The following is a 22,924-nucleotide window of genomic DNA, read 5'->3' as shown; positions in this document are numbered from 1 at the left end:
GTGAATGTCGCCCGGAGACCCTGCACAATGATTTCCAAGGACCCACGTGCATGAAAATGAGTTACTTCACTGATATTTTTTGGTTTTCAATGTACATATGTGTCCAACCCCACCCCACACCCCTCCCCTGAAAAGTAGAAAAGTAAGTCCTCATCTTACTGGTTCCCAGAGTAAGCCTGATCTTCCCTACAGACAGAATATAAAACCAGAGGCTCCCCACTTAAAGAGATTTTGACTCAAACGTTTTGTGACAATTGCAACAATGGTTTCCTTTGCCTTGGTATGAAAGAGGAGTAACATTGCCAATGCGTGGAGAAACACGAGTCATCGACCTTGTATGAGACTGTAGACAATTAAGCCCCACACGTGTAGATCTAAGTGAACACTCATTGCAAATTTTCAAGTTAGACCAGCAGAAAACCCATAAACACAGTGAAGAAACTCCCAAATTCTAATACCTCAGAGCAAGAACCAGCCAACAACACTGATAAAGAGCATGACCCAAAACATACTGAGTTATTGTAAACTGAACAGAAATTCCACGTCTGTCACAGCTACAGCTGAGTCCTCTGACCAGTGGGTCAGATAAAAGACTCTCTAAGGCAGGACTGGAATCCTGAAAAGCATGGCCTTGGGACGCTTAAGAGGCCCAGCTGAATCAAAAATGCTGTTCTCTTTACAATAAAACTACCAAACCCTGCTGATGCACACTGAACCTTGGCCAGCGAGGGCTTCACTTCCCACCTCATGTTGGGGAGCGAGAAGCTCATTGCCTTTTTGTCTGTTGTTTTTCTGCCAAATTTCAAAGGCCTTTGCGTGGTGGTCGGACCTGATGGTGGAGCACGCCGAGACATTCTTGTCACTCTTCGCGGTGGACATGGATGCAGCGTTAGAGGTGCAGCCCCCAGACACGTGGGACAGTTTCCCACTGTTCCAGCTGCTGAATGACTTTCTGCGCACCGACTGTACGTATCACCTTCGGCTGCTTGGCCTACCTAAGTCGTGTGCAGATGGGCACCTTGTTAAAATGCCTGTATCCCAGACAGACTACAGGTTGGACATAGCTCTTTGTAGTTTCATTATTAATTCAAAAACAAACAAACCTACAGGTGATGGACTTTCTCCCAACAAATGTTCTGTGACAGGGAAGCCCTCTCTTAACTAAGCAGAAGAACCCCAGAGCAGTGTCAGGAGTGGTGTCCGTGGGGTTCTTTTGTTCTGGAACAAGAAAATTAACCTCTTCACATTTTTTCAATTTTTATCCAAAATTGCTTTTTAGATGAAAAAAAAAAAAAGTCTAGCTAAGTAGCACCCTAAGCATCTTGGAGTATCTTACACAACACAGAGCCGTAAAGTGGACCTTCCTGCCAGGGAGAGTGATGAAGGAAGGGTAGCATAGTCTCTCCTCCTGGTAACACCGTGGGAGGAAGGGAGTGGGTGCAAGGAATCCTAGAAGAGGGTCGGTTGCTGTTTTGTTGCTTTTAAAGGAAAATGATTGTTTTTCTTTTTGAGAAGAGGGATGCAAATGGATAAAATGTTTTAGAATTCCATTTTCTTCCCACACAGATTGAAGCATGAACTTTGATGCTGTTCCTGAACTTTTTTCTTTCTCTCTTTTTTTTGGGGGGTAGGGGCTCTCTTAGAAGCCATAGATTTAATGTCAAAGACAATCCTCTCTGTGTGTATGTTGTATGCTGACAAAGCAACTGGGGGCCCTTACCAAGTCTTTGCTTCTCTGTTCTAGATAATTTGTGCAATGGAAAATTCCACAAACACCTGCAAGACCTGTTTGCCCCACTTGTGGTTAGATATGTGGATTTGATGGAGTCCTCAATTGCACAATCCATTCACAGGGGCTTTGAGCGGGAGTCATGGGAACCAGTCAAGTAAGGAAACCTCTTTTGATACCATCGGAGTTTGGGTGCAAATAGCTGGAGAGTCATACAGAAGTGGATTAACGGTGTCTTATGGTTTTCAGTGTTAGCGTGATGGAGAGCAAACACTGGCTGTGTTTCTAACTCAGATGTGTATGGTCTCCTTGGCCAAAGAGGGCGTGGGAAAGAGGTTGATAAATGTTTTATGAAATTAAATCTTTGTTTTATTCCACAGGGTAAATAAGGAATAAGGGCTAGAACCCTGGTTGTGGTATTTGTACTGTGTATCTTATTCCAATGATGTTTTCCCTAGGAATTAACGTTTCCCAAAGTGTGTTCCACAGGGTCTAGACAAGGGGTCAGCAAACTTTTTCCATGAAAGGCCATGTGATAAATCTTTTGGCTTTTCAAGGTACGTGATCTTTGTCACAACTCCACTTTGCTGTTGTAGCACCAAAGCAGCTATAGGCAATTGGTAGAGGAATAAACGTGTGTTCCCGTGAAACTTCATTTGGAAAAGCAGGAGACTGGCCTGTAGGCCATAGTTTGCCATTCTCTGGCCTAAGCCTTTGAGACGTACCTCAAGAAAAGGACTCTGTGGACAAATACGGTTAGAAACGTCTATGCACTCCACACCCTTGTCTCCTGGGGAGCCACAAAGCAACCAGTCAGTGTATTTCAAAACTCTAACATAGTAATACAGAGCCTTGCTTAACTCTGCTTAACCCAGGGTTATTTGACCACAGTACTCATTTTTGTAATGGGATATCAATCTAAAGGACAAATTCCAGGAAATCCTGTGGACTGTGAATTTAGCATGTCCACACTGCCTGGGGAATCTACTTGAAATGTCTAGCGGATTCACTGCCATCTCCACTCCCAGGCAAGGAGGAGGGCCGGACTCCAGATGCCGGAGGGCAGTGTCAGACTCTGCTTTCTGGGGACATAGGGTCTCCTAGAGAAATTAATGCAAAATAGCTTTCTCAGCCCTCCTGCCACATCAGAGCTGGGGAGGAAGTGTCTGAACTTACCCTACTGCGAGCAGGTTACTAGGCAATAGCTCTTTATTTGCAAACACATACCAAGAAATCTGGACTTGAGCTTGTTATTCTCAATTCCGTCTCTTACTATGGCCCTGTGACTTTTAACTCATGAGAATAAAACTGGGTCCCTTGATTAACAAGGGACTCTATTTTTTAATGCTCACTGTAATTCCTACAGTTGTGCTTAAAGAACTGTTGTGAAGGAAAAGGCTAAAATGAGTAATATTCACATTTTGAAAATAGCTATGGTATTGAAATAGCATTTGCTTGCTTGGGTTTAGATGTGGAGGCTACTACTGTGGACACACACGGCAAGAAATGATTGGCATCCTGCACTGCTTCTTAAAGGGCCCAAGAACGAGGGCCTCGCCCTCCACTCACTAGCCCAGTGGTCGGCAAACTCATTAGTCAACAGAGCGGCAAACCGTGGTTCACGAGCCGCATGTGGCTCGCGAGCCACAGTTTGCCGACCACTGCACTAGCCAGAAGGCTAACAAAGGCAATGAAATTATTCTCTCATCTACAAAACTGACTTTTAAAAATGTCCCTATTCGGTGTCCAAGAATTGTTGAGAAGTTCTGTGACAAGGTCACTAAAGCCATTTTATAATCTGTTCAATTCTTCAGACACCAAGCAAATTGCTGCTAATTCTTTTTTAAAATGTTGACTATTCTTAATATTGTCAGAAGTAAAGACAGAATCAAACTGATTTTCACAGTTGGAGGTCTTACTGTGGGAATATTTTGTTGGGTATTTACAACAAAGTGATTAACAAAATAAAATTTGAACTCATGGATCAGTAATTTAAAGGTCTGAAAATTAGTGAAGGATTAATAGTCATAAATAATAACCTGAGAATATTTTATGTTGATGTAGTTTTTATGTAGCTTTTAACATGATTGTGGTTTATCCAATTCATGCTAAATAGGATATGCCCTTCAGAGTATGTAGATATATTTGAAAGTGCCAACTAAAATATAGGCTAAATTAAAATTCATGGAAACCACGTATTGTATTATGGGATTTGTATACAAAGTGTGGATACCATGGGACAGATTTGCAGAATGGTCAGCAGGAAACGAAGGGGAAGGATCTTGGTGACATGCTTACATGCTAAAAGGAATGAGTCTCTCTGTACTCCTTTCCATGTGAAGAGAAACAAAGTAAGAACAAACATTTATCTGACCAGCTAGGGGGTTGATAAAGAAGCAGAGATTCATTTTTCTTTGTGGATGTTTTTCTAAGAAAAGAATGATTTTTTTTTTTTTGGAATGTTTTTCATCAAACTTACTCAAAACAAGAAACTAACTTACATAAGTAGATTTGGTTTCCTCAATCTTTTCGAAATTTGGCACATGATCCCCCAATACACACACATAGAGAGACCACAGCCTTTCTTTCAAACATTTGTTACGCTCAGTTCTGTTCTTCCACTTTTCAAAAGTCATAAATATAGGTATCTGATCATAGGTTAAATGACTGCAAAATGCACTGTAAAAGCTTCCTTCCTGAGAACTGGTGTTCAAATGTTAAAGAAAAACAGCACTCTGACAAGCTCGCTAAAAACAGGTTTTAAATATTCTTCAAGTTTTCTTAATTTGAAATATGGTCAAAGAAAAGAAAATATCATCATCATTAGGGTTTGGTACAAGTTATTTGGCAGGAAGGATAAAAGGCTCAGTCCTAGAGCTGCCTTCTCTAGAGGGATGACCTCCTACCTCTGCAAGGAGAGCGAAGGGAGGCTCATCGCTGTTCCCATCAAGCCAGAGAGCGTCACGGTTAGAACCTCTGTGCTTTGGCAGAGGATGTTAGCACTTAGCTGCTCGCCACAACTGAAGACAGACAGCCTCCCCAGGCCAGGCTTGAGCTGGAGCCCGGAGCCCTCTCCTGGAAATGTCACCGGGCCACCACCCAAGCGGGGCAGGTGTGCACAGCCCTCCGGCAGCCCTGAGTATCAGCTTTTGGTCCTAACTAGCAGATGGACAACCTTTCCACCAACCAGCTCTTTAGAGTTGGTTCGCTGTTAGTCATCATGGAAGAAAACTTAGAAAGTGTCTAATCCAAAGCTTGCCAAGCCTAGTACCTTCTCCACACTACCCTCTCCTTGGCAGATCCTCTCTTGATCTCCAGGTGAACACCTGCAGGCACAGGGAATCCCAGTGTCATGGCGGGGATGACTCTGAGTGGGAGAGCTGAACCCTGCTTCTTGCTGTATATACACGGAAAATCTGCATTTCTCTAAATGCACTTTCCCTCTCTCTGCCTGAAGTATACATATGGGAATTATTTTAAAAAATAATATCATTTTCCAGATTGTCAAAGATGTCAGTATCTTAACAAATAATAAACTGTCAGCCCAAAGACACCTTAGCAATATGTAGATGGCCTGGTTTGAAGCCGACAAGCTGTAGGCACACAGTCAGACTCCCAACTCTGCCAGCAAAGTGCTGGGTCACCTTGGACAAGTCAGCAGTCCTTGCTGTGCCTCAGTATCTTTTTTTGAAAACCGAAGACTTTGAATACCCAAGACTTTTTCAACACTAACCTTCTAGAAAATGTGATTTTCCATATTCACATTTAATCACCATTGCCTCCTTAGCACCTAGAACAGGGCCTGGGATATAGGTGTTCAGTGAGTATTTATTGATTAACTGACCTTTATTAGGGAACCCATATAGGCTGAAAATTGTAAGGATACAATAGAAAAACTATGGGAAAGGAAGAAGAAAAAGATATATCCCCCTGTTGGTGATTTCAATCTAGTTGGTTCTGAGCAACAAGCATGCAAGAAAACTGACTTTAAATATTTACCATTGTATTTACCAAATAACATAAGGAAGAGCTTAGCCTGGAAGGGGATGAACTTCCACTGAAGAGTTATGAAAGACAGCTGGAAGCCTAGGATTTCAAGAGGCGCAGAGGTGCTGGGAAAGGGCATGAGCAGAAGTAGAAACACGGGGGCAAGTGGGGTGTGCAATGGAAACTCAACGCCTGTTGGGCCAGCATGGATTATAAGGAGGCAAGCAATAAGGTTGGAGAAATGTGTGGGACCTTCTAAAATCCCAGGAAGTTGGAAACTTTATTCTCCAGGTTGTGCATTCTAAACAGGGGCTTTACAGCTCCCAGAGCTGGTGCAAATTGGTTCTTGGAGTCGGGGAGGGAAGAAATATCTTGCTCTTGTTATGTACATTCACGTACAGTATATTGGTGCTAGTACATTTTCATGTGGAAGGCAGTTGGGTGGTTCAATGATGATAATGAATAAAAGGTTGATAAATACTGCTCAAAACTCTGAGACTTCAGAGTGCCCATGCCCCACAGGAGGAATCAGACTTAAAATAAGCATGGAGAGAGACATTCGTGTCCAGAGCACCGAGAGACGACAAGATGTATTACATATATTCAGCAACAAATGGCTGATAACATAGGAGACATCCGTATCTTACTTCTAACCCATCCATAAACCTAAAACTTCTTTGAGAGAAGACCCAACCATGTCATCTCTGCAGGGAGACCCAGTCTCGATTATAATCAATTCCAGAAGCAAGGAATGACTCTCACTCTAGTCATTGCCATCAGCAGAAATGATGAGGTGCCCACATAGTTGTAGCTTTCATCCATGTGGGAGCGAGTAGATGAGAATTTTCTAATCCAATGTTCCAGAGATGGAGCCCTTTGACATGCATGGGAGTGATCCTTTTTTCAGCACATCCCCAAAATGAATGAGTCTAATTTTTAACATGTATCAGATGTGAGGATTGCAATTCACACTTCTTCTACTATTCACAGATATCCAATTATGATTCTCACAGAGAAGCATGATGGACTTTTTAGGTAGTTGCTAACGGGCCCTCTAAAATAATAATTGGTTATATCCATCAGCAGATCCACATGTATATAATGCTTGGAATTGCCTCTCTAATTATTAATATGTTATTAATATCCAAATGAAATATTAGTAACCTTAGTAATGCACTATATTATTTTGCTAAGAGCAGAAATATCAAGCATGCTTCAGCCTTCTGAAAGCAGAGCATTATAATATGTCACATGAAGGAAATGTTTTATGAGTCCAGCTCAGCAGTCCAGCCAAAATATCATATTTTACAAGTACAATATGTTCTGATTAATATAAGTATTTTTTAATTTTTGTGTGCAAGACGAAGCTCATTTCTGATTTGTGTACCCACCATCCACTAATATGTTTAAATTAAGTTGCTTTTGCATACATTTGTATGTTATTCATTTCTAGCTACTTTTAATTTGCTCAGAATTGACATTTTAACTTTCCACACTGCCATCTCTAAAGCGCTCCTAATTCCTCAATCATTATTCAGTGTGTGCCTCATCTAATGATCACATGTGCTTATGTGGGCTTACACATGTCTCAGTGGAAATCGCCAACGGTTTTGTTACGTGGCAGTGTTTAAGACTGAGACCCACCAGGGCCTGAATGCGAAGGCAAATTCCCAGTTAAACAGAGAAACGTCAACAGAAAGTGCCATTTTCCCTTCTACCGAACTGTCATATTTAGCTTCTTCTTTTGACCGTTCCCACAAGAGCGCCCTTTAGTCCCAGGTAGAAAAGCACAATTAGTTTTCCCACCTGGGAAGGGGAAAGGACACACCTGTGTCCCTTAAGGAAGAGAATGTCAGGTTGGCAATTTGCATTCTAGGTTTTTCCATCTACAAGCCAGGTTTTTCCATCTGCAAGCTATGTTGTCATTGTGAAAGAATAACTTGTTTCTAAAGGGAGACACCTGTCCAGACTACCTCCAGGGGCCAGATTTTCTGACTTGCCTCCCTAAGCAAGCCCAGAGGCAGCTCCAGCCCTTGCAAGAGTTCTGTTAGTCAAACACAGCTTGCCCGGGGCAGAGCTGCTTTGGCAAACTCGCTCTTCTCCTGCAAGATCCAAAAAGAAAGCCTCAACTCCTTTGCCAAAGTGCTGTCAACCCTCCTTACACAGGAAGGCTCCTCTCAGATGCATAGGCTGGGCTCCACCGTGCCAGTGACTCTGGCTGGATGAACACCCTTAAAATGCCACTACAGAGTCACACGATGCCAGCCTGGGACAGCATATGACACAGTCCTTGGAAGAGACACGGTTGACTCAAGTTGGGGTTATTGATTTGTTTTATTTTTCTCTCTCCAGTCAAAAAGCCCTTCTCTCTTTCATCACATCAGTTGATTGATCTTTGTTCAAGAACAAAAAGCTTCTATAAAGTCACACTTTTAAATGATTTATTCATTTTTAACTTAAATTTTAACTTCTTACAGAAAAATACATCTTTAATTTTCACAAACTAAAAACACCTATAGAACCACCACACAGATCAAGAAACAGCCCCCCTCAACACCCCAGGACCCCCTGCCATTCATTCTAAGGTCTCTATCTCACATTTGAGGGCAATCACTATAACATGAGGCCACATTTTAAATCCACTTGTGGCCAAAGAATTTACTATAAGAGCTAAATTTGTGTGTGTGTGTTTAATTTGCAATGTGTCAATATTTCTTCATTTTAATTGGACTTAGTTTGAGAGGGGACGTTTCCATTGTTTTCAAGTATTCTGTAAAATTATTTGAAGCCAGACATTCTTGATACAATTCCTTCATCTTTGCCATCAACCTAGATGCCCCATTGCACACACAGCTGTTTTCAGAAGTAGCGGTTGGAGAGAATTCTGTTTCTGTCCTCCACCACCTTGTGGGTACATTTCCTGTTACATCGTGTAGCTAATATCTGGCCCAAGGAATGTGCCTCCATCAAAAATAGGTTACAAACAAAAGTAAGAAAAATAAGGTGCTCCGCCCTTTCTTTCCATCCCAGCTACTCCTCAGCACCCTTAGCCACAGGATTGCCAAGGATTCCACGAACTTCAAGTTTCTAGCACAGGGCAAGTTCTAGAGGCTCATGGCCATGGACTTGGAAGCTGCAGACCCTGCACAAAGGCATTGAAATATGTGATCATGGTGGAGAGGTGTCCATGACTGTCCACGCTTTTAAGTCACTCTGCGGTTAATTTCTCCATTAAACTCTTGTCATTTTCTTTGACTGCTGAGCCACACCACCACTGCCCATCTGTCAGCTACTTTCTGAAGTGTGTCGCTGTTGTCTTGCTGTGGACTTAGCCAGTTTATTTACACCTGTTGTGTGCTTCTGCCTCATCTGCATTGTCACTGTGATGGTATTTTTTCTTTCTGTCTGTTTCTTCCACAGGAGTTTAACCAGTAACCTACCCAATGTGAACCTACCCAATGTGAACCTTCCCAAAGTACCAAATCTACCAGTTAACATCCCTCTAGGCATCCCACAAATGCCTACTTTTTCGGCACCGTCATGGATGGCTGCTATATATGATGCTGAGTGTGTATTCAGTTCACATTAGATCTAATTTAAATTTAAGTGATCTTGGCATGGATATGTCTTGTTTATTTCTATACATCCCATATAACAGAGATGGAGAGGGATAATTAGACATATTTTGCTGATCATACAGAGACAATATTGTTTATTTCTGGCATGTGGCGTGTTTGTAAGATATTTGCTATATATACAGCACTAACAATTTTTCTTACGCCCACTGAATGCTTGAGGACTATGTTTCACTTCCTGAATTCTTTTGCAAAAAGATCCTGCCCATGTTTTGTTGTTTTGTTTTGTTTTTAATACAGGTGGCATGGCTTTAGGAGTTATCCATCCAGAAATAGTCCAGGAAACCTCTTTCATGGGCTGACCCGTCATCTCTGGCCTGATCCAAATTTAAGAGGGAAGCACACCTACCTGAAGCTTTCTTGCTTTAAATAAATAAATAATTCCCAGAGACTGTTTAAACCAGAAAGTGTATTTCTGGTGTCAGCAAATGGCAGGCTATAGTCGCAGGACGTTGGGGGCTAACTGAAAATTTCTGAATGGATCAAGCCCCAGTCATGTGCGTAACAACAGTCTCCCAGGTCATCATGTAGCACTGTGTGCTGAGACCTAGGTAGCAAAGTCTTTAAATGCGAGACTGCAAGACTGAACAAACAAATAACGAAGTTTTTGGGTAGCGGTATCCCCTGTGGTCTGAGTGTAGAAACTCTGTACAAATGCCAGGGCCACGCGGGGTTTGTTTCCTTGGAGGCCGAGCCATCCCTTTCCTGCCAGCCAGCAGGTCAGGGGAACGGAGGCTGAGCAGCCATTTGTCCCAAGGCTTTGGAAATGAATCCTCCCTTTCCTCAGCAAGAAGAAGATCCAGCACCTCTCAATTCCACCTCAGGGAAATGAAATGAGAACCACGTGCGTGATTTAATGAGTGAAATAAGGCTGTGCGATGCTGTGCCCCCTTTGATCCTTTTCTTAGACCACAGCTAATTATAGGCCAGATAAGCTTTTTCTTGAAAGAATAAATTGGCACGTTTTCAAAGGGAAGTGTTAGTATCAAAGGAATAAAAAATGATCTGAAACTGGCAGTGGGTTTTGAAACCTCGAAAGCACATCCGTCAAGATGGCCCCGGACATTTCCATTGTGCTGTGCTGCAGGTAGAGCACGGGACCTGAGAGCCACTGCTCTGCCGGGCTCCTCCAACGCTGCCCATATTTTTTTTAAAAAACTGAGCTTGTTCACAAGTTCACAATGAAATCAGAGGGTCAGGGTGTCTGTTTCTCTTTTAAAGATGAATCACAACCTCTAAAAATTTATATCCGAAAAAATCTAAAAAAAAAAAACACCATAAGTCATATTCATGCTAAGATGACTATATTAAAAGCTAGATTAGGTATTATCTGTTAATAATTAGAAATAAATATCTGAAAGCTTTTTACCTTCTTCTCTGCATGCTCTGTGACATTGTTTCTGAAAAGATATGAATCAAGACATTGTAATAAAGCAGATAATGGTCTCTGTCGATTAATTAAGGCATGAGTGGGAACACATTTTGGTAACTGCTCAGCAATCAAAATAATCTTGGTGCTATTGCCTTAACATTAACAGTTTATCTTAAAAATGAAAAGAAAATATTCTTTTCCTCATGTCAAAACTTAATAATAAGCTCTTCAAAGAAAAAGAAAAAAACCCTAGAAGAATTTTTTGAAACTCCGAAACCAGATGGGTGTCAAAATGTTGTTGTAATAAATACCAATTATTGCATTCATATGTACTTAATGATTTAAAACATACAACCATGCAGTTCCAAAACGGGGTTTAGACTAGACAAAGTTGGGGTTTCTTTTTCCCAAGCCTAGGATGGGATAAGGGGGAAGGCTGAACCTCCACGGAGAAACCAAGCGTCCCCCCACTTTGGAGCAATGCATATGGCAGTATCTGAAAAGAAGGCCTAGATTCTCAATCGCCCACCAGGAAATGCCTGATTCTATATCTTTTCATAATTCCAGTTTCCTCCTTTGCCACCTTTCATTTGAAGGTCGTGTTTCCATGTTACCTGCTCCTCCGTGTCAGATACGTCTACGTACTGACCTCAGACTGGTCTGTCCTTGAAAACATGTCCCTGTTGGTCGAGGCCGTAGGCTCCCTCTCGGCATGTTGGGAGCATCCCCCCGCCACCCCGCAGTAGCTGTGTATGCATTTATGCACTAGCTATATTTCTCTCTGAAGCATTAATTCAATGCAGCTGGCATCTGTCACAATAGAAACACCCACTCTCATCTGTTTCTATAGACGATGTCAGAACAAGTGGTAATGCATGGTGTGTTGGACATTTTATAAATTACTGTGTTAGCATTAGTGGTATGCGAGGAAGGGGGTGGGAGGTGGCCACCCCTCAGAGCTCCAAATGGGATTGTTACAAAAGGGAAAGCCAGCCAGAGAAGGGCAAGAGGGTGAGAGATGGAGCGTTTCCCATACACAGGCTTTCCGTGGATGCCCCAGGTAAAAGTTTCTTACACATCATTGTACAGAATGGAATCGAGACCAATTCCTCCATCTGGACTGGGTAAGATGGTGCAATGGTTTAAAAAAAAAAAAAACAAGCTTTGCAAATATCTCTTGTCCACTCACCTCCCCACCCCCAACCTCATCCTGGGGCTGCCTATGCAGCGGGCTGGTCTATTGAAATAATAACCAATCTGAACAGACGCATGGATTCAAGGTATCCAGGTGGACTCGTCTCAATTTGAGTCACCCCCACTTCTCTCCAGCTCTTCAAGAGAGAAAGCAGGTCCTCGCTCACCACTTTGTTAGCACTGTCCCTTTAAAACTCCAAGTCTGTGCAGTCTCCAAGAGGCCTCCGTCCGGAGGGGAGCTGGGGAAATGCATGAAGCCCGAATTTTAATAACTGCATGTTGCCATGTAGTTATTATTTGTTGAGACTTACTTCTCCCTCTGGTTCGTGGCCTTCATCTGAATCATCACATGTGTTAATGTGGTTATTAAAAGAAGGCTGATTTTTACCATACACTGTTCTCCTGGCCGTGATGGGGCAATACGTCCCTCAGACTTCTCCCTGGTCTGAATAATTGGCTGAACAAAGCCGACTAGGTCATGTATGGTAAAACTCAAAATCCGCCGGCGGAGAATGCCCCCACCTCCACCGCCAACACGCGTCGTTTTGTATGTTGACGCTACTGTTTGCCCCCAGCCTTCTAGTCCCAGTTGTCTTTGTGTCCGCGTCTCAGAGCCCAAGGCCAGTGGGTGACTCTTGGCTTTTTATTTGTACCCTGCCAGCAACGGGTCAGGCACCTCAGAGGACTTGTTCTGGAAGCTCGATGCCCTTCAGACCTTCATTCGGGACTTACACTGGCCCGAGGAGGAGTTTGGGAAGCACCTGGAGCAACGGCTGAAGCTGATGGCAAGTGACATGATCGAATCTTGTGTCAAAAGGTAAGCCCAGTGCCTGGGCGGGCCCTGCATGCCTTTCCCACCACACACTGGCCCGGGGCAGGGCTGATTGGCCATAATTTGGAGTTTTGGGTTTTTTTTTGAGAAAGGGATTGCTTATCAAAGTCAGTGGGAGTGGTGGCTACCCAAGTCCAGCTTCTGTTCACCTGCCCCACATCTGCCCCGAGCAAACGATGTGGCTGTTATTTCACTGAGTCCCATAGGAAAGGCTGCATGTCGGTTCTTGTTTGTATCTCTGACATCTAGCAGCATCTGGCACAAAATACTTCGTAAACATATTTTAAATGTAGAAGTGTGGTACGCGTGGTGGGCAGCTAGATGGAAATCAAAGAGGCACATCCTATTCCTGAGCCAGCGAATCCAGTGCAGGAGCAGGAATCTAGTGAATTTCCAGCCATGTGGGCAGGACCTGAGCAGCATCATTCATTCTCTACATGTGAACCGAGCCTGTACTACCTGCCAGCTACTAGTTGTCTTGTGCAAAATGTAACTAGATATCAGTAAGAGGGCATAAGACATGTTGCCTGCTTTGTCCCTGTGGAGTGTGGGATTGAGGTAGGAAGGCTGCACTTGCAGTCCCCAGGTGGACTGTTCTGAAGGCAAGGAGAACAGCACGCATCCTTTCTACAGGAATTGTTTGAGCGCCTCCTCTCTGCAGGCACAGTACTGAGTTCCCGGCGTACCAAGGACTGCACCCTTCCTTCATGGAGTGTCTGTATCCATACAGCCTCCGATGTGACACCATTATCATCACCCTGTCTATCCGCAGACACGTGTCCAAGTGTTTTTGCCAGTTCCCAACAATTCCATTATTATTCCTCATTTTAAAAAAAAAATAAAAGACCACAAGCATCACAGGACACTTGGATTTCCAGATGTTGTGTAATTTAGTTGATGGACCAGTTGTGGGAGTTGGGGACTGGGTTTGGCTGGGAGTGCTCCGAATTGTATCTTGGAAAAAAGAAAAGGGATGTAATAGCATCAAAACTGGAACTGAAAGGCAGAAAAATGACATAGTCGCAGGTAGGTGAGCTTCTTGGCAGGAATTAGAGAAAGAGCAACGTGCTGTGGAGAATCCTCAGGAAACTCAAGTCCCGGTGATCCAGATGCTGCACTTTGTCCTTTTCTTCCCACTCTTGCAATCCAAGGCAGGCCTATTTCTCAACCCCAAGGTCAAAATGTTTCCTTAGGGTTTTGACTCTCACCATCTCCTACAGAGTCTGTCTCAATTTTAGGAAAAGCCAATCTTTTCCTATGGCTAAACCGTTTCACACAAAAACTGCTTGTCAAAGTGGCTCCTCGGGCAAAACGCTCTTCCCTGGTCATCCCTGGGACTGTAAAGCATTAGGATTAAGGCCCAATCGCTTCTAATCTGTGCACACGGTTATACAGAAAGACACGCCTGCCCTTCTCTGGAGAGCCAGTCTTTTGAATAGATAATAATAGGAGATGACAGATAGGTGGGATAGTGGGTCAGCCACTCAATGAGTGTGAGCTCCTCAGCAGCAGGCAGTGTATCTCATTCATTTTGAGCTCCTCGCCCCTCCCAGGTCCCAGCATCATGCTTGACACATGGTAGCTGTTAAGTAACTGTTTATTACTAGGAGTCGGTCGCCTGCACATGTACTCCTGACCCTGGTGTCCCTTCCAGTTAAGGCCCCAGTCTAAGCACAAACCAAACAAGAGCAAACATGAGTGGAAATATCGTCCCCAGACAGCCTGAGTCAGCAGGTAAGGCATGCAGCAGTCCGTGGGTGTGTTAAGACATAGAGCCCACATTAGGAGAGCCTAGAACCTTGGCTTTCCTCTTTGGGACAAAATAAAGCATCCCTGTTCTAGGATAAGAGAGTAAGGACATGATTTAATGGCTGTAAATATGCAACACCCAACGTCCATCGGTACTCCTCATTGCCAAGTTTCTAAGAAATTGAAATCACTCACTTGATGACATCATCCACGTAATGAACCTGACAGAGCCTCTGGTCTAGTCTACATCAGGCGCTGTGCTCCACACAAAAGACGGCGCCCGAACTCTGCCCTCAAAGAGAGTCAGCTGGATTAAATGACCTCTCCGTTCCTGCCTTTTGTGCCGTAGAGCCTTCTCGGTCATATTCATTTTGCATCCGGCTTCCTGTTTTCACAGCCCCACGCTAAGGGCTATGAGCAGCTCTCCTGTGAAAGCAGCAGTGACTACTTCATTGTAAGGGATCGATTTAGCATTTCCCTATCTCAAGTTGGGTCGGGACTGGCCAGTGAGCCTCAGAAGATCAGCACAGGGACCTGTCCAACTCAGTCCCCATCAGGCCTCCTTTGCACAAAACCAGAAAATGATGTATTTGCAGCGTAGCTTAAAATGATCATCGTGATTAGAAAGCTACATCAGTGCACCGAGTCTTTAGAAGCCAAGATACATTTATCTTTAACATGATCATATAATATATAGGAGTGTTTTAAGGCATTTTTTTAGTAGTTTTCTTAAGAGCTGGGCTTCCAACCTTAGAAATTATACTTGGCTTCCCTTGTGCACCCAGGGTGTGTTAGCAAGCTGGCATCCTCTCCGAGCTAGCTAGCTGTGTGGTCCCTCTCTGCACTGTTAGGAAACTGCTACAAATGCCTCTTAAAGCGATGCCTTCCTGGTGGCTGCGTGATCTCCAGAACCTGACGGGGACAATGCTGAAAAGAGGCATTGGACAAAGGACCTTTAGTAAAACCACTTACTAACCAGGTGCTTTTCTCTAAAGACATGTGATGAGGATGTGACCCGCTTCTCTGAAACCTTTCAAACCATAACTGGGCCCCTGTGCAGGCTGATATCAAGGATGAAATCTCACACCTGTAGCACCAGCTGGCCATGTCGGACCGAGCTCTTCCGTGAGCAGTTAGCACATTGCTGGGATCGCAGTTTGACCTAAGTCAGAATTATGCCACAGTAAATTTCCACCATTACTCAGGTCTTGAATTGGGAAGTAGAGTATGACGTTTTTACTTATCAATATAATGTATTCTTTATTGCAAAATAAAGCATTGACATGGCAAGGCAAACAAACAAGCAAGCATAGTGTAAGTCCCTCCTTACCACCTCTCCTGATTTCACTCTCCTCCACAAAGGTAGTCTTCTCATTTTTTAGTCTTTAAAGCAATATAATAAGTTTTTTTTTTTTTACTTCAGTCTCTTTCAAAGCCAGGGTAAAATTAATAAATAAATAAAACAATAAGTGTCATTTAAGACACTTTTTTTTCCCACCAGGAGATTGTGAAGATTAGAAACTGCTTTTTTTTGGGGGGGGGGGGTTTAAATGAAGGGATTCAAGGTAGGCAGTTGCCAGTGTGAGACAACTTACATATGCTATAATGCTATAATTGGGTTTTTGTTCAATCATTCATTCTGCTGCAATTAGTGTTCTCCATAGCATGTGAGCGAGAGACAGAAATACGCCGATCTACAGGTGTCCCGTGCACTGCCGAGAAAGAAGGGTGTGCGTGGCTGTCTCCCTGAATAGGCCTTCCTGAGCTGGGAAAGTCATATTTAAAAGAACACATGTGAAGTCATTGTCGATTGAAACTGATTACAGCCTTCAATTTTCTTTTCCACTAACCTCTCAGAAAATGTCTCCTCCTCCTGCTGCCATCTGAATGCTGAATTGGTCTTTTCCTACTTTGTTTTAATAGAACCAGGATTGCATTTGAAGTTAAGCTGCAAAAAACCAGTCGATCAACAGATTTTCGAGTCCCACAGTCAATATGCACCATGTTTAATGTTATGGTTGATGCCAAAGCTCAATCAACAAAACTTTGCAGCATGGAAATGGGCCAAGAGGTAAAAAATATATATATAGATTTCTCCTCCCTTACGCCCCCCCCCCCCCCGCCCGCCATTGATCATGTAGAAGGAAACTTCACAAATTCCTTCCATCTACACTAGTCTGCTAGTTTCTGAAATATACTCTAACATTTGTAGATTAAGCCGCAGATGAATGTTTGGTGTCTGTTTGTTAAGTAAATGTCTAAGGCTTGTGCTAATGAGCGTGCCAGTCACTTGCTAGTGATTCTTGGCTGGAGTTGGGGTGGCCATTAAGTTCCTTTAAGTCCAATGATGTTTGATGATCTTATTTATTAGGCTGGTATCTCCAACAGATGTTTGCCAGAATGCAAGTCATTTTCACATTTGAAGTGCATTTTATCACTTTGAACATCTGGACGGCAGGAGAGCTCTCTTTTTCGAATCTAGCATCTTCCAGGATCTGTAATGTTGGATCACCCTGCTACCCAGTCCCCAGCAGCAGGTTCTGAATTTTTAAGAAATCACAGAGATTTTTCCTGAGATTGATTGTGCATCTCCCCTGACCAAAAGTTTAGTCCTTTGCTAAGTTTCCAGTTCCAAAGTGGCATTTAAAATGTAAAGGAGAAAGAAACAGCAACTTGGGCTTGATTAAAGACCATCGTGATCATTTTCCTCTGATGGCCTTAAGCCAGCTAGATATTCATATACCAATTTAGAATTAATTCAAAAACATTTCTGGCAACTCTCATGTTGTTGCCAATTGGCATAAATTGCTCCTAAATCAGATCTTTCGATACCAGCCCTACATGCTCAGAATTTTTTACTAAATTATATTTGCTCCTTATTCGTTATTTATTTTCTCTTTCGGCACCTTCCTTTTTTAAATGTGGGTTGGTGGTATTCTCTTCCTGGCAAGATCATCTTTAAGCTCCTTCTCCCCGCCCCCCCATCAGCTTCCTCCACCACTTTTGTGAGCCTCTGCCCCTGACTGATTTTCTGGTTGGGGACTTTTCCCCGGGGTTATGTTCTAGGCTTTGGGTCACATGCAAGGGGTTCCCTTTGCCGGTTCCCTTTGCTGCAGGTGAGCGATCTGGAGCAGCAGATCTAACGTCAGTGCACCCGACGAATCAGAGAGCTTCTCAAACCCAGATTGTTGGGTCTCACCCCAAGAGTTCCCAATAGGTCTGGGGTGTGGTCCAAGAGTTTGCATTTCTAACAAATTCTCTGGTGATACTGATGCCACTGGCTGGTCTAGAGACCACACCGTAAGAACCACTGGTCGGGAGGTTCAGTATCCAAACCTGAGTGAAGGAGAGGGCTCAGGCAGGAAGGTCAGCCTCCTGGGGAAGGCTCAGGCTGGGGACAGCCTCCTAGTTAGGAGTCTCACCCGGGCTGTGCTGCCCACTAGAGCTGGTCAAGTGAATCAGCCTTTTTGGGCCTCGGTTTCTTCATCTGTAAAATGATAGCACTGTTCTAGTTTTAATCAGGCTGCTTTTAGCTGCAGAATCAGTTCTTCAGATCTTACCGGGGAAGGAAAAGGGGGGGCCAGCATGTGAAACGAATAAAATTTCTGGATGCAGTCGGGGCATTATCCACTCACATTTCTCTGGGCGACTCTGAGCCATCTCTTGGGCTTCACAGAGCCCACTTTAAAAACCTGTTTTGGATGATCTCTAAGAATCATGGGTGATTTCCAGAATCCTTCTCCTCCTGAATTTTTCTCTCTTTGGAGTTTTATTTTTTTAAATTGAGATATAATTCACATACCATAAAATTCGCTCTTCAAGTATACAATTCAGTAGCATTTAGTATATTCACAAAATTGTGCAACTATCACCACAATCAATTGCAGGACATTCTTATCACCCTAAAAAGAAACCTGGACCCATTAGTATAATTCACAACCCTCCCTCTCCAGCCCCAGGTAACCGGCACTCTATTTCTATTAATAAGGACTTGCCTATTTGAGCATTTCATATCAATGGAATATACTAATATGTGGCCTTTTGTGCCTTCTTTCGCCTGGCATAATGTTAAGATTTATACATGTTGTTCCATGAAATTTATGGAGCCATTTCCCAGGAAAAAATACTTTCACATACAATTTCAAGGGACCTGTGAAGTTTGTCAGGCCAAACTAAAGACCCCGTTGGAAATATGTGATAGGAAATAGGTCCTTTGAGGGACCTTGCTCTGTGGCTGTGACCTTGAGTAGAACTTCAGTGCGAAGTCTCATGCGAATGGTCCCTCATCAGCTCTCCCTGTTTTCTAGAACGGGGACATTTATCTCCAAAGTAAAACTGAACAGTTAGAACGACATTGGCCAAAGTCGATGACTGGAAACATCCTGAAATTGGGAGAATAGATAAAAGTTTAATTTTTTTTGGAGTTTTCACTTTGTGAGTATTTGATATTAAACTCCTATTATAGATCTAGTTACCGATGCCTATTTCCACCTGGATTCCAATGCCCTCGAGGAGTATTAGAATAGATTCTCCAGTTTTCAATCACTTCCTGAATTTCATTACTGGGGTAAAGTAGCATCTAAAGGCAGCTGTTGAAACATTTGTTAACCATACTTTTCCATCTTAAATATTTATTTTTTCATTAAAATTTGCAAAGCACCAATAGAGAGGAAATTGTATATTAAATACGTTCTCACTTGGTCTAGAGTGTTTTCATCTCATTTCCAAGGTCAGATGGTCTTAACAGAAAGACAACATACACACAATCTGTTCCATGACAAGGCAAAATGTGCAGCACTGGGAGTCAAGTGGAATGATTTTCGCGGTGTGATTGTGAATTTGCAGCAACTTAGCTCATTAGAAGCAAAAGTGAACTTCCCAAACTTTCCACGCCATTGAAGATTAGTAGTTCCCTTGCTATATCATGATCTAGGGCCCCAGAATATAATTTATTATTATTATTGTAATTACTATTATTAATTATTTTTATCAAGCCAATCCAAGAAGGCCAGCAGAAGGGACTGAAAAAATGCAAAACTAAGAAAGAGCCCTCTTTGTACCCAAATTGGATAATTCATCTGACTGCAGAAAATGTTGTGACAAGATAATCTAGCGGGGGTGGGGAGGGATGGTAATTAAACGATATCTGGTAGTATTTATACTCCTTCCTGGAGCGTCACATCTGCATGGAACAATTACTCTCCTGAGAAAGAGCAGAGTAAAGGCAGAGTACTCACTGTTGCTCCAGAAAAGTTAATCAAATACGTCTTGGGAGAAACTGATAAAGCAAGTCCATGTATTTGGTAATTACTTGTATGTGAATGAAGGCTACTTAGATAAATACCCCTTTGCCACATAATAAGCAGAATAGATATTACCCTGCCCTACTATACCTCCAAAGTGGGTTTTATTTCATTGAGATTATAATTGACATACAACAAGGTATATAGGTTTTAGATGAGTTTAGAGAAATACACATAACTACCATGCTAATCATTAGTCACGGCAGCAGTAATATTGCCATATAGCACTTCTAAGTTTCCAAACCATGTGTCCATGCATTGTTTCATTACTTTGTAGTGATTTCTGTATTCACAACAGGGATAATTCTAGCTAGCCCCGTTGAGTAGATGAGGAAATAGACTAACCGAGATGACATGCTAAAGTTTCCTCTAGAAGTAAGAAGCAGAATAAGCATATCAAAACATTTTTTATAGCCCTAGCTGGTTTGGCTCAGTGGATAGAGTGTTGGCCTGTGGACTGAAGGGTCCAGGGTTCAATTCCAGTCAAGAGCACATGCCCGGGTTGTGGGCTTGGTCCCCAGTGTGGGGCATTCAGGAGCAGCCAATCAATGATTCTCATCATTGATGTTCCTATCTCTCTCTCCCTCTCCCTTCCTCTCTGAAATCAACAAAAATATATATATTTTTTTAAAAACCCACTTTTTTATAAGCAGAATAAAAGAAATGTGGACAGGGGTGGAAATAATATATTCACAGATAGTGAAAGGGAGAGACAGTGGGAGTACCTGGGAGGAGTCAGGGCCAACTTTGGCATGGAAAACATGAGAGCAAGGAGAGGTTCCCACAAACCACCGTGTCTCCCTATACTGTCGTCTGGATTCCTTAGAGAAGGGAAGAGAAAGCTCGTTTGTCTTTCAGAAAAGACATTGTTAACTCCTCAGGACAGATCGTGCCTGAATCTTCCGTGAGTGATGCATAGAAAGCATGCTCTTGATTCTTTTTGCCGTTTCAGCTAAGTTTTTTGAGAGAATGTTCCTGTTCTCAATGATGTTCTTTGCTTGTTTAGAAGCCCCTCATTTAATATTTCATATTGTATTATTTTTGCCTACAGCTAGCTTTTCTGAATTAAATCTCATCATTAATGTCATAAATGTGAATCACTTATAGCGATCCAAAGAGAATCTGGGAGAAGGCGCAGTCACATGAGGGCAGGTGAGGGTGTGACTCGGGATCTTATCACAAGACCTAAAAATGAGTCGGGAGCCCTGTCAACATTCCTAAGGTCCTTTGTTCTGACATCTTCCTGTGTTTCTAGCACAGAATTCTGCAGATAGTTTTTGCATTTAGCTTCAGGTTTCTGCCACTTCCTAGTAAATTCTTTTGTGAAGTTAACAGCAGAGCCAGCGTGGGTTCTGTTTATTAGGACTGTGCAACATGCGCCATTTGCTTTTTTTTTTTTTCCTCTAGTCAACTAAAAGGCAAGTAAAATGAGATGACTGAGCAATAAGACCATCTCCCCCTACCCTTTCTTTCTACTTTATGAATTTCAACAAATACTGGTAATATTGGAATTGCAATTATAAGTTGACAAAATGTTTCCAATCTAGACCCTCAGTACATCTTCAAACTAGATCTATGATTCTGAGAGCAGGACTGCCAGGAAAAAACTTGACCCTGATTTTTTAATAGCCCTGTCTGAGTGGCACCTGGTTGGTGCATTGTTCTGTGCACCAAAAAGATTACAGGTTCAGTTCTAGGTCAGGGCACATACATAGGTTGTGGGTTCAATCCCCAACCATCCCATGTGGGCTCATATCAGAGGCAAACCATCAACGTTTTTATTGCTCTCTCTCTGCTGTCCTCTTTCTGGAATCAATAAGAACATATCCTTGAATGAGAATTGAAAGAAAGAAAGAAGGAAAGAAAGAAAGAAGGAAGGAAGGAAGGAAGGAAGGAAGGAAGGAAGGAAGGAAGGAAGGAAGGAAGGAAGGAAGGAAGGAAGGGAAAGAAACCTGCTAAATATCTTTACACAGGGTCTGCCTCATTCTCATTACAAAATCATCAATAATTTGTACTAGCTTCTCCCCTCCCCCTTTGATCCTAGGTAGTAGTAGTATCTGTTGTGTGTTTGTGTGTGTGTGTGTGTGTGTGTGTGTGTGTGTGTGTGTGTGTGTGTCTGTGTTTATAGGTGAAGAAACCAAACTATATTTTCTTAGGCAACATAATAACCAACTTTGCACTGGGGTTTGGTCTAGGGCAGTGGTCGGCAAACTCATTAGTCAACAGAGCCAAATATCAACAGTACAACGATTGAAATTTCTTTTGAGAGCCAAAATTTTTAAACTTAAACTTCTTCTAACAACACTTCTTCAAAATAGACTCGCCCAGGCCGTGGTATTTTGTGGAAGAGCCACACTCAAGGGGCCAAAGAGCCGCATGTGGCTCGCGAGCCGCAGTTTGCCGACCACGGGTCTAGGTCTTCCAATTACAAATAAAATTCCATTATGACTTGAAATGAATCAACCTAATTCACATCCCTTTGCTCCCTTTCAATACTTCTGATCACCAGTTATCAGAATATCAAACCACATTAATATGGCTTATTATTTCTGCATGTTTTCATAGCTTTCTGGATGGTTTGTTTAATTTTTCTTTTCTCATGTGCCCGATGGTCCTAATTTTGATTTGCATTGTTCCCTTTTCTTTCGATTCCTAATTACTCATCCCTCTGAAAGTTTGCTAACGAGTGGGTAAGTGCATTCTTCTTTCCGGAGAGCAGTGTTTGGCATTGTTGTTTTCCATTGAGGAAATACGGAATAATTCAATGGATACTGAGATGATCTAATAAATGTCAAGGAGCTGGCACACAGTGCTTTCTGTTGAAATCGCTTTTTCTTTCCTCCTGGCATGTGCGGCAGATTTTGTTTGTGTGGGGTTTGTTTTTGCATTACTATTTAAATTTAATAACCGACAGCAGCAGTTAGAGAATTTAAAAAACTTAGTAGCCGTCTCATTAGTGCTCTGAGCCTGGGTCCGCTTGCCCATGATGGGGAAAAACGAGTGGCAGCCACCAGGGTTCAGGAAGAGACACTGCCTGGGCGCTGAGTCAACACACGGAGGTGGAATGAGGGGCGCGGAGGCATTAACCCCAAATAGCCAAAGGTCTTAGAACAGTTTTTGCAA

At 42.7% G+C, this 22,924-nt stretch overlaps 1 protein-coding gene across 17 annotated transcripts in view; it reads left to right on the top strand.

Annotated features, from left to right (window-relative positions):
- CADPS (calcium dependent secretion activator) overlaps positions 1-22,924 on the top strand; it is a gene marked incomplete at both ends in the record, with an annotated part of 452,199 nt that overhangs the window by 361,283 nt on the left and 67,992 nt on the right. For 12 of the 17 annotated variants that reach the window (XM_079794572.1, XM_079794573.1, XM_079794585.1 and 9 more), the window contains 5 exons: positions 809-965; positions 1,745-1,886; positions 9,137-9,283; positions 12,579-12,734; positions 16,422-16,569. In XM_079794572.1, coding sequence (XP_079650698.1) covers positions 809-965; positions 1,745-1,886; positions 9,137-9,283; positions 12,579-12,734; positions 16,422-16,569 — 750 coding nt within the window. The remainder of the gene's footprint in view (positions 1-808; positions 966-1,744; positions 1,887-9,136; positions 9,284-12,578; positions 12,735-16,421; positions 16,570-22,924) is intronic. The other 5 variants (XM_079794579.1, XM_079794578.1, XM_079794576.1 and 2 more) reach the window with 1 other exon arrangement.

The sequence above is a fragment of the Cnephaeus nilssonii genome, assembly GCF_951640355.1.
Source record: "Cnephaeus nilssonii genome assembly, chromosome: 17".
NCBI classification, from domain to species: Eukaryota; Metazoa; Chordata; class Mammalia; order Chiroptera; family Vespertilionidae; genus Cnephaeus; species Cnephaeus nilssonii.
This window is presented reverse-complemented; position numbering and strand designations above follow the sequence as displayed.